Raw genomic sequence first — 14,468 nt, 5'->3', positions numbered from 1 at the left:
TCAGGCAGTGACAGCTCTGTACATAGAACTGGGATTATAGCATTCGGGAAGGGCGGTAATTACAGGTTCCCGTCAGGTCTGCTCTCTGATCCTATTTCTTAAAAGTTTTTAAGGAAGTTAAAATAACAAAATAAATGGACATTTCTTGAGCTTTTACTATGTACAGGATATTGCTAGCAGCTCAGCGTGCATATTTAATGAAACTCTTACTCAAACCTTATGACATAGAGATACTTTTTAATCCTCGTTTTTTAGTGGGTGAGGCTGAATTTCCCAGGATTTAAATAATTCAACCAGCCATACACAGCTTGTCAGATTCAGACATAACCAAGGAGTGTTGCAGGCCAAGCCCAAGACTTGCTTAACTCAATTTAACTTTTACACTGTACTGCCTCTTCATAGAAAAGGCCGTCACAGATTGCCTCCACTTTTCAAATGAATGGTGTTTTTATCAAGTGAGAAAAGCTGATTATTCATTTTCTTCCTTCTCAACTATAGTCCAGCTCTGTCTCTCTGTCTTTCCCTCTCTCTGTGTTGGGCATTCCTAAAGTTATATCCTCAGGAGAACATTAGCAAATATTTCAGAGTACTTTCTTAATAAACTTTATAGAATTGAAATTAATTTAAAAGTAATACATTGAGAACTACCTTTTCACTTGGTATAGTCTTATCTCTGTAATAAGGACATTAAAAGCTTGGCCTTTGTCCTCTGGAAAGGAGCCTTTGAAACTTCATGTGCATATGAATCATGCAAGAATCTTACTAAATTTAGCCCAGATTCTGTTCACTGGCTCTGAGGTGTGTCCAAGATTCTGTATATCTAACAAGCTCTCAGGAGCTGCAGAACCTGTTGTTTCCTTCTGATCCTTAAGTAGCAAGGATATGGGAGCATACACTCCTGATGAGGGCAAGGGGATCATCGCTGAGACAGATGAGAGGCTGAAAACCGCACAACACTAGCAGCACAAGGAGTTAGATGACAGGATTTGGGGGAAACAAAAATCAGATGATTAGACTTTTTATGAGCTGATGCTGAATCTGTGTCAGGTTCAGTTCCCCAGGCCTCTGTCCTCATATAAAAACTTCCTTATCAAAACTGTGTACAAGACTTAGGCTTCTAGACTCTCACGTTGTCAAAAATGTCATATTGCCAATGTTGAGTGAAATAGGAGTTCTTGAACCTACAAAAACGTATACTTACTTTCGCTGGTATTCCTTTATATTCAGCTAAATTTCTCACCTTTCCCTCAGACGTATCAAAAGCAACAGAGGATGACCTCCACTAGGTGGAGAGAGATTTGTCCCCCCTGTATATTGGGTATAGGACATTCACTTTGCTCTCATTTGGAGTTCAGGACTTTAAGGGCATTGGAAGGCAAATAAGTGGGAAAGTACTCCTTATTTTAAAAAGTCACCGTGTATTTCTCATGGCTATGTCTACAATGAGACCAATGAAATGTTGTCAGTTTTCAAAATAACAGATCAGATAAGTATATTAATATATGTTATAATTCCTAAGCACAGTAAGTTTTGTATTATTATCATTATCATTATTATTATTATTATTATTATTAAGCCCCAGTGTAAATTTCCATCTGGAATTTCTATTCACTTTAAAATCTGCCCCACTAAACCCTACATTGTTCATTAATTGCTTCATTACTTATTGTAATGTTTCAAGCAATTTTAAAACCAGTTTTATAATCCTAGCAGTTTAAATTTTTTAACAGACAGTGAAAATGCCAATGAGACCACAAATTCCCATAGAGCCAAAACTTCTTTGTACATTAATTTTTTACTTCACTTCTAATAGACTCATTTCTAGCATCTGTAGCTGATGTACAACCTCTAGGACTATTTTTAACCTATGATGCATTATTATCACATGTATGGAATATATGTCTAATTACCCTAATTGCTGATATTTACTGAGTACTTCTCATGTGTGAGCATACTTTTAAGTACTGCACATGTCAAATGTGTTACTTAAAGAATGTGGATTCCTGCTAAAAGATGCAGAAATGGGTTTGAATATGTTTCCTTAAATATGATATGATTGTCTATAACTCAATACAGCAAATAAAGGGCTATGTTTAATATTTGTGTGTTTCTGTGTTCAACTTTAATATCCATTTAGCAAGACTCTAGAAAGAATATCATTAGATGCAGATGTAGAGTTCACAAGGTGCTGGTTAATTCCATTGGAAGCAAAGCTGTTAACGCATTTTTTTTTTCTATTGTGCTGTTTTCTAAATAATTGTCCTCTTATTTAACTTCAAAATTATAATTTTGTGGCACTTCAGAAATATTGACAAGAACACACTTAAAGGACACAGAATGAATAGAATGAATTACAATTTGGAATGCAACTGCACATTAATCGACATTAACCACATTACACATAACCTGTATATTACAGAAAAAAATATACAAATGTCATTGAACAGTAAATAAAGAAAATAAAATGTATGATTAGTTGTACTTAATATTTTTGTTATGAGTTTTTCCTTTTTTAAATAAGCTCTATGTTTGTTCTTCTAGTGCCACCATTTAGTTTACATATGGACTACATTCTGGGCCACACCTGGATTCTTCAATAAGTTTTCTGTCCTATTTAAAGGACCAGGATGGAGTCCAGGTAAACCAAGACTTGGACTAAGTGAAGAAATCCCAGAGGTAAATAGAGTTCATGTTGGTGATGGTAAAGATTAGTATCATATCGTCAGGTCGACAGCCAGCCTATATGTATGTCGACTTCATGAAGATCTGAAAAAAAAGATGTTCCCTTCGGCAGATACAGCCCTGTGGTGCATAACTTACTGAGTAGGTACCACCTAGGGGCGGATAAGAGGAGGGCCTTCTCCCAGGATGACACTGCCTCTTACTGGGGAGCCTGGTTCGGAGGCAGGGCAGCAGAGGCTAGGTTTCAGATCCACTCAAACCTACAGCAAAGAAGCTTTATGTAGTGCAAAAACTACACAAACGTATGTTACTGGGTCACAGAATCCTAAAACATTAGAGATGGAGCCTTAAAGATGCTTCAGTCTAGCTTTCATTTTGTTCATGAAAGAATGAAAAGATGGTCAACACCACTAATCATCAGGGAAATGCAAATCAAAACCACAATGAGATATCACCTTACTCTTGTTAGAGTGGCTAAAATCAAAAAGACAAGAAATAACAAGTCCTGGTGAAGATGTGGAGAAAAAGAATCCCCGTATCCTGTTGGTGGGAATTTAAATTGGCACAGCCAATGAATGAAGGGGAGTAGGAGGTCCAGACTTACAGTTATGGAATGAATAAGTCACAGGAATAAAAGTCACAGCATAAAGAATATAGTCAATGATATTGTAATAACAGTATACCAGGATAGATGGTAGCTATACTTGTAGCAAACATAGCATAATGTATGAATTTGTCACATCACTAAGTTGTATACCTGAAACTAATGTCACATTGTGTGTCAACTATACTGAAATTAAAAAAAATAAATAAATGAAGTCTCTAGAATGGAAGGTCAAAAGCCACACCAAGATGATGTGGTTATTAGATTAGATCGTAACCTTATTCATTCTGAGGTACAGCAGTAGCATTAAATTCAGAAATCACATTAAAACCCAAAAATAAGTGAGGTGGAGATTTAAAACCCTGGAAACCAAATGAAAAATTCAATTTCAATCTGGAATTCTTATAGAGATGAAAAAAAGGATTTTCTTTTCAACCTTTCAGGATATATATTGTGGTTCCTTATTAAAATAACTGTCATTAATAGTAACCTGAAAGCAACAGAAAGGGTAAGCTATTGTTGGTTTCAAAGATAATTGTAAGTATAAAATTAGCCAATATTATAAGGAAATATCTTTTTTTTTATTTTAATATTGTTATTTTTTAAAACTCTTGATCCAAATGAGGATGTTTTTTCATCCAGTTATGGAAGCTGCTTTGCTGAAATTTCCCAGATATTTTTAGTTATGTTCAAAATCAGTTATGTAACAATGAGCTAATCTGATATAGATGAAAATAATTTGCTTTATTTTAGCTCTAAAAAGTTTAGTTTGCTGTGATCCATTTATTATTTTTTCTGTTTTTCAATAGATAATCCAAAGTGAATACTCTGAAGTCATATTTATGCCTAAATTTGCATTATAAAAGTAGAGTTGTGGTATTTTTTGGAAACTCCATAATTTAGGAAAGTTGTTTCCAATAATGTAATATTTCCCTTTCAGGCATGATTATCTCCACTACTAAAAATCACCTTCCATTTTTTTCTTTTTCTTTACTTTCATGTATAATTCTAGACATATTTCTGTATTCATATTTTTATGTTCATTTTAGTTGTATTTGTCATCAGTACATGTTGCTGAATCAATTATTATACCAGTTTGTTATAAAGTAGACTAAATCATAATCATGATGCTTCTGAAATGAAAAACAAGTTTCTGAACTTTTATGTTTTTCTATCAAAATGAAAAAGAATGTGAGTAATTTTGGGAAAAAAAAGTAGCAAAGCTTTTCCTTTCTTTTACACATCTCCTCTTTACTTGGTGTGAATGTCAATGAGTAGAATAAGCCAGGGAGCAAAATAAAGCTTCTTTCTTGTCTTCCTAGGTCACCGGGAAAGAAGTTCCCTTTTCATCATCGGTGTCTCATCTATTGAGGATATATGCAGTTGTACAGTTTGCTTTGATGCTAGCATTTTATGAAGAGACCTTTGCAGATAAAGCTGTAAGTAAAATTTTGTGAGAATATTATCTGTCACTTTATCTGAAAATGAAAATTAACTCCCCATTTTATAGTTGTGCTCTATTATTTTCTGTAATTTCTACTTTAATGTTGGTACTATCTCCTGTTTAAACAGGTAAATTATTTTTTTCTAGACTATTAAGTATAAATTAGTTATACCCAAAATGTTCTTGTGTAGACTGTCTATCAAATTATATGCTATTGATATTGACTTGGCTTTGGGGAGGCAGAATAAAAAGTCTTCCTTGAGAATTTTTAACCACAAACCAACTCTCATTCAGATATGGGTCTGGGATTTATACTAACCATCAATTTATAAACCTAAACTAAGAGTTTAATTTAAAGTGTTCTCAGATTAGGTCTCATGTGTCTAAAAGACCCATGTTCAAAGCATGCTTGGAGCAATCCCTTTAAACCCAAGTGTCAGAGTATTCCCACAGATAAAGTTCCATTGATTATGAACTCAGTTAAAAAGCACAGGAACATTCTGGGAGAAAGCAAGCCATCATGACAAAGCATTAGCAGAAACAACAAACAACAGACCCAAACTCTCAAAAATAACAGATGTTAGAAATTGAAGGAGAATATAAATTTAGTAAATTTAGTATGTTTGAAGATACAGAAGATGAAATTAAAAAGAAATTTATGAAAATCTAAAAAGCAAGACTATCAAAATGATAAGGCACATTTAATAATCACATTAAACTTCTAGAACACAAAGATGTGATAACAGATATGAGAAAGTCAATGATCTATTTAAGAATTTGAAGCCAAATCAAGAGAAAGTTAGTGTATTAATAGAGTCATCCGTTATTTAAAAAAAAAAAACCATTATATAGTGATAAAAGACAATGAGATAAAAATAAAACATGACAAGTTATCTTCATACATAAAGAATAGTGTGGAAAAGTCCAAAAAAGATGCAAAAATCCAGAAAAAACTTTAAATGACTATAAATTGGATCAGTAGACCATGAATTCAAGAAAAATAAATTACTTTTTTTCAAAGAACAAATTTGTGCTATTTACAGATATCAGTTTTTAAAATGCTACATGTAATAGAAATTATCAAATAATATATGTGGAAAAAATGGGTACACTAGAGGGTTATTTTTAATAATTTAATATAAAACCCTACGGAATCATTCTTAATAATTACACACCATTTTATTATTCCTAGTATAGTAATGCCACTGGAACAATTACAAATACTCCATACATCTTCTACAGTGAATTACAAGAAAGAAGTCTACTTGAAGTAGGTTATTGAGTGTGTTAGGTGGGACTCACTGGTTGTATGTGACAGATGCTCAACCCAGGGTAAATTTATTAACTCCTGTAACGGAAGAGTTCGGACTATTTCTTCTTCAGGCAGTGCTGATGCAATGAGTCAAATAATGTTACCAGGAACTTTCTCATTTTCTTTGTAGCTGTACTTTTCTCAGTGCAGATTCTCCTATAGACTCAGCCTTCATGGTGACAAGATGGCTACCAGCAGCTCTAGCTTTAAATGCCACCAAACAAAGAACTGCAGAAATTAAGGACACAAGTTGGAGTCTGATGTTATGGTTTGGTTCATCTGGTTGTCCCTGAACCAGTCAGTGTTATCATTCCATTAATGGGAGAACAGGGTCTACTCCACAGGATCCTCATGGTCAGTGAAGAAGAAAGAACTAGATGATAGTATATAGGAAAAAGGAAATAAAATTGAGTAGACAAAAGTAACAAATGTTAGATATCTATAAATCCTTCTCACTGATAAATATAAATATATGATTTAAAATGGTTTTCAAAAAAATGTGCTTTAAACACTTATAAAATACATGATAATATATAAACTTTCTTGCAGGATACCTTCACTTAAATTGTCTATGGCATGAATGTCTTTTAGATATCTGCTGCTCTGAGAAACAGAATATCCAATTAAATATGTCTTAAATATAACTGGAAATTTAGAGGCAAGTGTTCCTGGGATTTGTTAGTTCATCAGTTCAAACATGTAGAGCTTCCAAAAAGTCTTCTCTATAATTCGCTTGACTTTCATCATCATAAGATAATTACAGAAACTTCAGGCATCCTGTATTCACAGGCAGCAAGTTCACTTCTTCTAGAACATCTTGTAAATTTCATTTTATTGAGGAAGGAGGAAAAAAAGCCCCAGAATATTTCCCAGCAAATATTCTTTCATGTCTCATTATTTAAGACTAATTCACATGTCCACACTGAACCAATAACTAATACCAGCTCATGAATTAACCATGAATGAATTATACCAAGCATAATTTATTCCCTGGGGATAAAGCGCTCACTTTCCCCTTGAGCACATTACTTCCTTATATCTGCACAAAATCAGCATGGTATTAGAACAGAAGGAATGGCAGATATTTTCTGGCTGAGCATCCAATAGTGTGTGTCTGGGTATTCTGCTAATAAAATAGATTTACCAAAAGTAATTATAGCCATTACTAGATTATATATTAAGGAAGGCCCATTTTACCTTTTATCATTATTGAAAGAATTTACTAATTGGTATTATTCATACATGTTTGTGTTTTTTTGCATTTAAAATTAATAACCAAACATTGTTACAAGTAGTGACAATAGATTAAGTTCATATGTACTCTCTGTACAAAAACAATGACTTTTAAAAACCTACAGGAAAATATTTAATAGACTTTACTGATTATAACAAAAAAAACCAGTGAATTCTAGTTTCCATTTTGTTATCTTAGTTTTTTTACCTAAATAATTACTGAAATATGTATGTATTCATAGAGTTTTCCATGGTTGAATGAAACCAGAAGAAAAGCTACATCATCCACATCTAAATATCTAACTCTTGATGTATGTATCACTGTCGAGCATAGTTTGTGTTAATTGAACTTTTTTTAGTTGCACTAAACAAAATCCCAAAATAAATTATACCAATTCATAGAAACACAATTAGGAATTTACCCATTTTGAGGGCACATGAGTGGCTCAGTCGGTTAAGGTCTGACTTCGCCTCAGGTCATGATCTTGAGGTTCTTGGGTTCAGGCTCTGTGCTGTCAGCTCGGAGGCTGGAGCCTGCTTCAGAATTTTTGTCTCCCTCTCTCTCTCTGTCCCTCCCTCACTTGCACTCTATCTCTCTCTCTGTCTCTCAAAAATAAGTAAACATTGAAAACAATTAAAAAATAAATTTATCCATTTTGATTTTTAAATAGAAACTCTTAAATTCACCAAGAGATTTCAGGGTATATGCATGAGTGAGTACTTCCTGGGCAGAAATGAGGCTAGCCCCGGTGTATATTAAAAGATGCAACTTATAACAAGGCATCACAAGATTTTTCTGCTGCCATAAAAAACAGAAACTCATATAGATATATTGACAAAGAGAAATGCCAAGTGTTGAAATCCTTTTCAGACTGAAATTAGAGTTGGAAATAGCTTCATTCCTGACACAAATTAATTTTGAAAGGTGTATTTGCTTGTTTCCCACACATGTTTTTCTTTGCTAAAAACATGCTGTGCAACTAGGAAAAAAAGGTTGCTTATTTGCAAGATTCTGTAGTGCCATTCTCGTCTCAGGGATGTTTAAAAGCATATGAAGACATTAACATCCAACAGCAATATTTTTTTTCCAGATTGACTGTAGCCAATAATCACATAGAAAAGTTGTGGCTGACTTGTAATTGGGGGCCCTGCTGTGGTCCCACAGCCTTTTCTGTTTATGCATATACCAGAGTAGATAAATACTTACTTGTTTTATGTGTGCAAGTTCTGTATAAATAACTTTGGGAGTCAAAAAAGCAATTTGATGGCCACCACAAAGGTGTAAAAGGCACATTCCTTTCTTGCTGAAACTTGAAATGCATACATTTAAATATATAGTGTTTAGTTTAGTGATATGACCCACAGACTTCTCTGTTGATTTTGGTTTAGTAATGCTTGGGAAATCAATTCCTTAGCTGCCAGGGTCCAGTTCATGGGGTGATATCATGAATACACGTTTGAAATGAAAATATGGACACACTAGCATGTTTCCAAAGTAAAACTGTAAAAGCAATGCTATCCTTTCAAATAATAGACACACTCAAAAGAATTTGAATATTTAACAGTCTTATAATAGAATGTGTAATAAAGTTACTGCATATAGGTTTTAACAGATTATTTGATGATATATTTCAAGTTAATGAGGCATCTGAGAATATCCAATATAAATTTGGAAACAGATTTTTATAGTTTTGAATTCCCCTGTATGCTGTATTCTGTAAAATATTATGGGGACTACAGTTTTGTAACTAAAGTTTTCATGTTGACATATTTTAAGAGACTCTTTGAATAAAGTCGATATATCTAATTGTACTCTTGTATTACAGTGTCACTTGCACAAATTAGATCTAGCTTAGGTCTTACATGAAATCTCTCAGGTCAGTATCCAGTGTCTAATTTCTTCTTCCAGTGCAGTCCACTGAGATTTAATTTAATTTCCTAAAGTTTTTAGGTGGTAACTGAAGTAATGTGAAAAAAAGAAATGTGAGCCAAAATGAGCATCAGTTATAACTGAAAGCTATGAAATAATGTAATATGTGTGTATTAAAGGAAGGATATTTTAAAAAACTACCTGTCTGATGAACATAAGCTTCAGGAACTTAGAAAAGTGCTCATTGTGAGTTCCAATGAAAAATATAATTTTTGTACACTAAATTGAATTATAATTGAGAAATCACACATTAAAAACATAATTTACATTAAATAATGCAATATTAACTATGAAATTGAACATATCTTCATGTTATTAGTATTGTCCCAAAATTTGATCACTATCAGGTAGCTCCTTTAATACTAATAATAAATCCAATCATAAGCTTCTTATAATTTGAATTAAGATCCTAGTTTTATTTATGAAAAATGTGTAAAAATTAGACATTTTAACTTAACTTTGGAAACTCAAAGTCTAAATACACAGTTCTGAGGAGTCATATTTTCTTAATAAAAGAAATCCTCATGAAAAGAAAATTTGTCTTTCTGAGACTATCCTTTAACATTTCCTGTTTTCTTTTGTGTTTTGGGGAATAACTGAAAGAAATATAGCTTATATTTCCATTTATTTCTTAGTGAAAAAAATAAGAGTTTTCTATCACAAGTATACCAAAAGTTGGTGTACAGATTTCAGTGAGATCTTGAAGCAAACACTGATAATTTAGAGTAGTTTCAATGATCCCCCAAATAGTTTTACTGAACAACTAAGAAAGATATCGTGTCAAAATAGATCTACTTCCAGCAACTGTTGTGTGACCTTTCATTCTGAGGTTGCTCACCCTGGGATTAATGATTAACCAATATTCAGTCAAGACCCTTCTGTCTTCTCTACCCAGTGCCCAGTGAGGTTATCCAGCCTGGCCATGAACTATTGCCAGTCCTTAGTAAGCTCTAATATTACAAGCCCTACTAATCCTTCTCTCACCTCCATGGTTTTCTCCCATGCATGGTCTGGTATACTGGACTTGACTGGCACTTTCTGTGGATTTCTACAGCTTCTAGAAGGTGGAGCCCACAGTCACAGATTGGGTGAGGCAGACTAGCAGCTGTGCCAGCAAACCCAGTCTGCTGCCTTCACATCACAAGTCACAAAGGTTTAAGTATTAGGCGATTCTGACCTCATTATAACAACGTTTAGGAAGAGAAGCATTTTGAATCAAAATAATTACTTTAGTGGTTCTTCTCAGACACCTTTTAGACAAACTCCTAAAAGCGTACTACCTTGTTAGAATCACAAAATCCAGACATCTTCATTTTGAGGTACTTTGAAAAGAAAATCATAGAAAATATTATCAAAGCATTTTTGACGAAACAACAAAGTTTTAAAAAAGAGTTTGTTTACATAGAGGCATAGGAGTATTTTATGACACAGTGTATGGAGCTGATACCTCCCTCTGTGAGATTTGTCAGGTGGGGAAGTATGAAAGGTAGTTATGTTGATCAACAGTGTTTTTCCATGTAATGTTAACAGGGTGATATCCCCAGTCAAGAAGCAAAAAGCTTTCTTCTTTATATTTGTGAGCAGAGGAAGGATTCCCACAGCTCATTGATTATGCAGTTTGAATCAAACATGTAATTCTACTAGAATTCCTATGTAATTAATGCTGCTTGTGAGGTGTTTTCTTGTTTTTGTTTTGTTTTGTTTTGTTTTGTTTTTTCCTTAAAAGTAAGTTGCACAGAAGTAGAGTTTTTCAGGCATACAAATTTGTACAGTGATTGCTGCACTAGGAAACTTCAACGGAAATAAGGGCAACTGAACTGCTGATTTGAAAGATAACTTTTAAAAAGGAAAAATAATTCCTTGCTTGATAAAACTTTCATAGTTATGGTCTTCTTCGTATGTTTTTGTGTTTGTGTGTGTGATAAAAACTTATAATGCATTCAAAGGTTAATTTAGAATAATTCCGTCTTAGCATTTTAGGACAGCAATATTTTACACAAAAGATTTACCAGTAGTGGAATGTGTGAAATGAGATTTAACCCAATGAAAAATAAAGTTTTATTTGTTATAAAAAACTAACAGTCTTTAAGTCATTTCACATATTGTTTAAAACACCGGAGTCTAACTGTTTATGGTCAAAGCCTATCCATCCTATTTTATGTGTTTGTTAGTTTTTTTCCCTTTTTGCTCTAGTATAGCTGGCCTATGATCATATAATCAGGGATTAAAGCAGTATGTTTTCTAGGGTAGAGATTTTGTCCATCTTGATCACTTTCTTAAACTCATACCTACTATGATGGCTAGCACATGCTCAATAAACATTTATGAAATGAATATGTAGAAATTAGATATAACTAATTGATTATATGCCTTAATTAGCTTATCAAATGATGCTCTATGGAAAACCTTAGAAGTTAAATAAAGAAGTGGACTCTTGTCTTTAGGACAATTCTGTTCTTTAAGGAATGAAATAAATATTAAAGGATTTAATATTTAACATATTGAACACTTTGAAACACTTAACATATGATATTAAATTATTAATATTAATTTATGAAATACCAAATTTTAACTCATTTAATATAATTTAATTTTAATAAACTAAAACACTGATAGGAAATTATATATTTAATGTTATAAAGTATTAAAGTATTGACTAAACCAATTGATAATTTAAGAAATTATTAATATCAAAGACATGGACATTAAAACAAAAATATAATAAAATATTCATTCATTTGGTCAGTCATTCAAGAAAAATATTTGAGTACTGACTATGTGCCAGGAAATGTTCTAGATGCTTGAGATATAACAGTGAATAACAAAACATAACCTCTAATGGAGCTTACATTCTAGTGGGGTAGGACAGACAACAAAAACAAAAGAATGGACAAACCTACAATTGTATAGAAATGATAAGTGTATAAATGTATAATTGTACAAAAGTGTTGTATGGAGAACAATATAACAAATAAGGTTATAGATGATTATGAAAAAGTGCTATTTTATATATGACAAACAAGGAAGTCCATTTGAATAGTACCTCAGTGAAATGAAGGAATGAAGAATCCTAAGGATCCCTGGGGGAAGTTGTTCCAATAGAAGCAACAGTAAATAAAACAGACTTGAGTGGGAAGGATGCTTGCCATGTTGAAAGAAGAACAAAATTTGTGATATGAAAGGCAGAGAGATTACTAGGGGACAATATGGTAAGGGGATGTGTTATATATGGGCCAGAGTAAGGACTTTTGAGTTTTATTCTAAGTAGAAATTGAAGCTCTTGGAGCATTTAGAACATATCCCTTAAACAGCCATTAATCTACTTAAACAGACCTAGTTACTTCTACCACCCTGAAAATAATTTCCTGGCACTTTTGCTGCATTGTCCCAAAGCAGTCATTGCTGAATTCCACATATCCAAATAGCACTCTATAGCTCTCCACTAAAACATTCTGGTGTCCACTGAGCTTTCCCTCTTATATTTGATACCTACCTAGTCCCCATACTCCAAAACAAATCGATATTTTTTATTCATATTTTTGATTACTCATCAATACTCGTCTAGGAAACTATTGCTTTGGAAGCTTTTAAATCCCTTTCAATTCCGGGTACCATCCAAGCATACGATACTGAATAGAGAGGTGTTATAAGTTGGCTGTGAGGTCAGGCTTGATGTATAAGGCAGTGTGGAGAGGGGGTATTGGACGTGAACAGTGTTTGTGATTGATGGCTTTTGCTTACTGTTTAAAACTGTGGACAGATGCAGTTTTTGTAGGTATATATATTAGTTAATAAATGAGTTGAAATTACCTCTAGGTATTTCATGAAAAAGCAGAGAAAGAGTGTTTGCATGTTTTGATAACTCTATTAGCCACTTTGCTGTGTCACACTTCTGGTGTTCTCATTAAGATGCAACATAAACACCATCAGTGAGTAGGGGAATCATTCAAGGGGTGCGCATCCGACTTGTTGCTTTTACATATCCACTCTCACATGAAAACAGTATTCATCTGACCCTAAATATTAGCTCTGCAACCTCTCTGCCCCTGACTGTTTAGGTTTGTTGCTCATATTTATTCCACCATTGTCATACTTTGAGGTCAGGGAAATGTATTTTGAATTTCAGAGGTGTCATTTATTTCTATGTGATGATGGAAAAGTTAACCTTATTCTTATATGAAGCAGATATAATGATACCTTATCTGTAAGGTTGTTGGGACTAAAGAAAAGAATTGAAATATATGAAACATATAACATAGAAGCTATAAAATAGTAGATGCTCAATAAACATTATTATTAAATTTTGACATGTAAACAAAATGCATAATTCATTTATAATTATGATTAAAATGTTTTATTACAATAATTGAAAAGATAACCCTTGGCATGTACATAGGAAGTCTGTAGATTTCATCAATATGAATATATATTTGTGCAATACGTTTCATTTATGTTGGCACGCATAAACACGTTCTGCTTTAAATATTTTCTGTATTAAAAACAGTGTTGGGTTTGAAACCACAAAGAATTTGTGATAATAAAAATAACTATTGGACTGTGCTATTTATTCATAAAAATGTAAGTGATTTCTCCATATGTGGGGCACAGGTGTTTCAAAGAATTATGACAGTCATACCTTTAAAGGAGAATTTTTAGAAAGAATATTTTAAAGAAAATAGTTCTGTGGAAGTGTCCACTTGATTCTCCCAAGCGTTCAGCAAGATAATTAAATGACATCAAGTAAACCAAAATGTCTGCTGCATAATTAGCCTTTTTGAAAAATGCCAGTGACAAATGGTGTAATATAAAATAAAATTTGAGGCTGGTTTTCTTGACAGCTTTAAGTTCTAATGTTCTTTTTGATAACTCTCCTAAAGAATCTTTGGTCTCTGTATTTTCTTGACAGGCACTATCACAAGTTACCCTCCTTCTGAGGGTTTGCTTCATTATTCTGACATTGACCTCCATTGGATTTCTTCTGGATCAAAGGTAAGAAGTGAGATTCTTTCCTTTTGTGTAGTTTATAATGTTGTCTTAAAAATATATGTGAAACTTCAATATTCATCAAACATTTGTTATTAAAAAATAAAGTTGAAACTACAATTTCACAGTATGTTGTTAAACAGTGTAGTTTATCCAATTTTTAAAATCAAGAATGCATTTACAATCTAAGCCTTTTAAATGAGATTTAGGTTTTTTTAAGGTTATTAAAGAAAACTTATAAGTGTAATGAGTAATTTGGCAAAACATAGACCATAACTCT

The 14,468-nt window shown here is 32.9% G+C and overlaps 1 protein-coding gene across 6 annotated transcripts in view; it reads left to right on the top strand.

The window, feature by feature from the left end:
• The window catches only part of AGMO (alkylglycerol monooxygenase), a 381,935-nt gene that overhangs the window by 212,660 nt on the left and 154,807 nt on the right, over positions 1-14,468 (top strand). For all 6 annotated transcript variants that reach the window (XM_078441735.2, XM_078441721.2, XM_078441711.2 and 3 more), the window contains 3 exons: positions 2,542-2,676; positions 4,609-4,725; positions 14,112-14,194. In XM_078441735.2, the coding sequence (XP_078297861.1) occupies positions 2,542-2,676; positions 4,609-4,725; positions 14,112-14,194 (335 nt within the window). The remainder of the gene's footprint in view (positions 1-2,541; positions 2,677-4,608; positions 4,726-14,111; positions 14,195-14,468) is intronic.

The sequence above is a fragment of the Panthera onca genome, chromosome A2 (genome assembly GCF_046562875.1).
Source record: "Panthera onca isolate mPanOnc1 chromosome A2, mPanOnc1 haplotype 2, whole genome shotgun sequence".
Lineage (NCBI taxonomy): Eukaryota > Metazoa > Chordata > Mammalia > Carnivora > Felidae > Panthera > Panthera onca.
The sequence above is the reverse complement of the archived record's forward strand: the minus strand, read 5'-3'. Positions and strand labels throughout refer to the sequence as shown.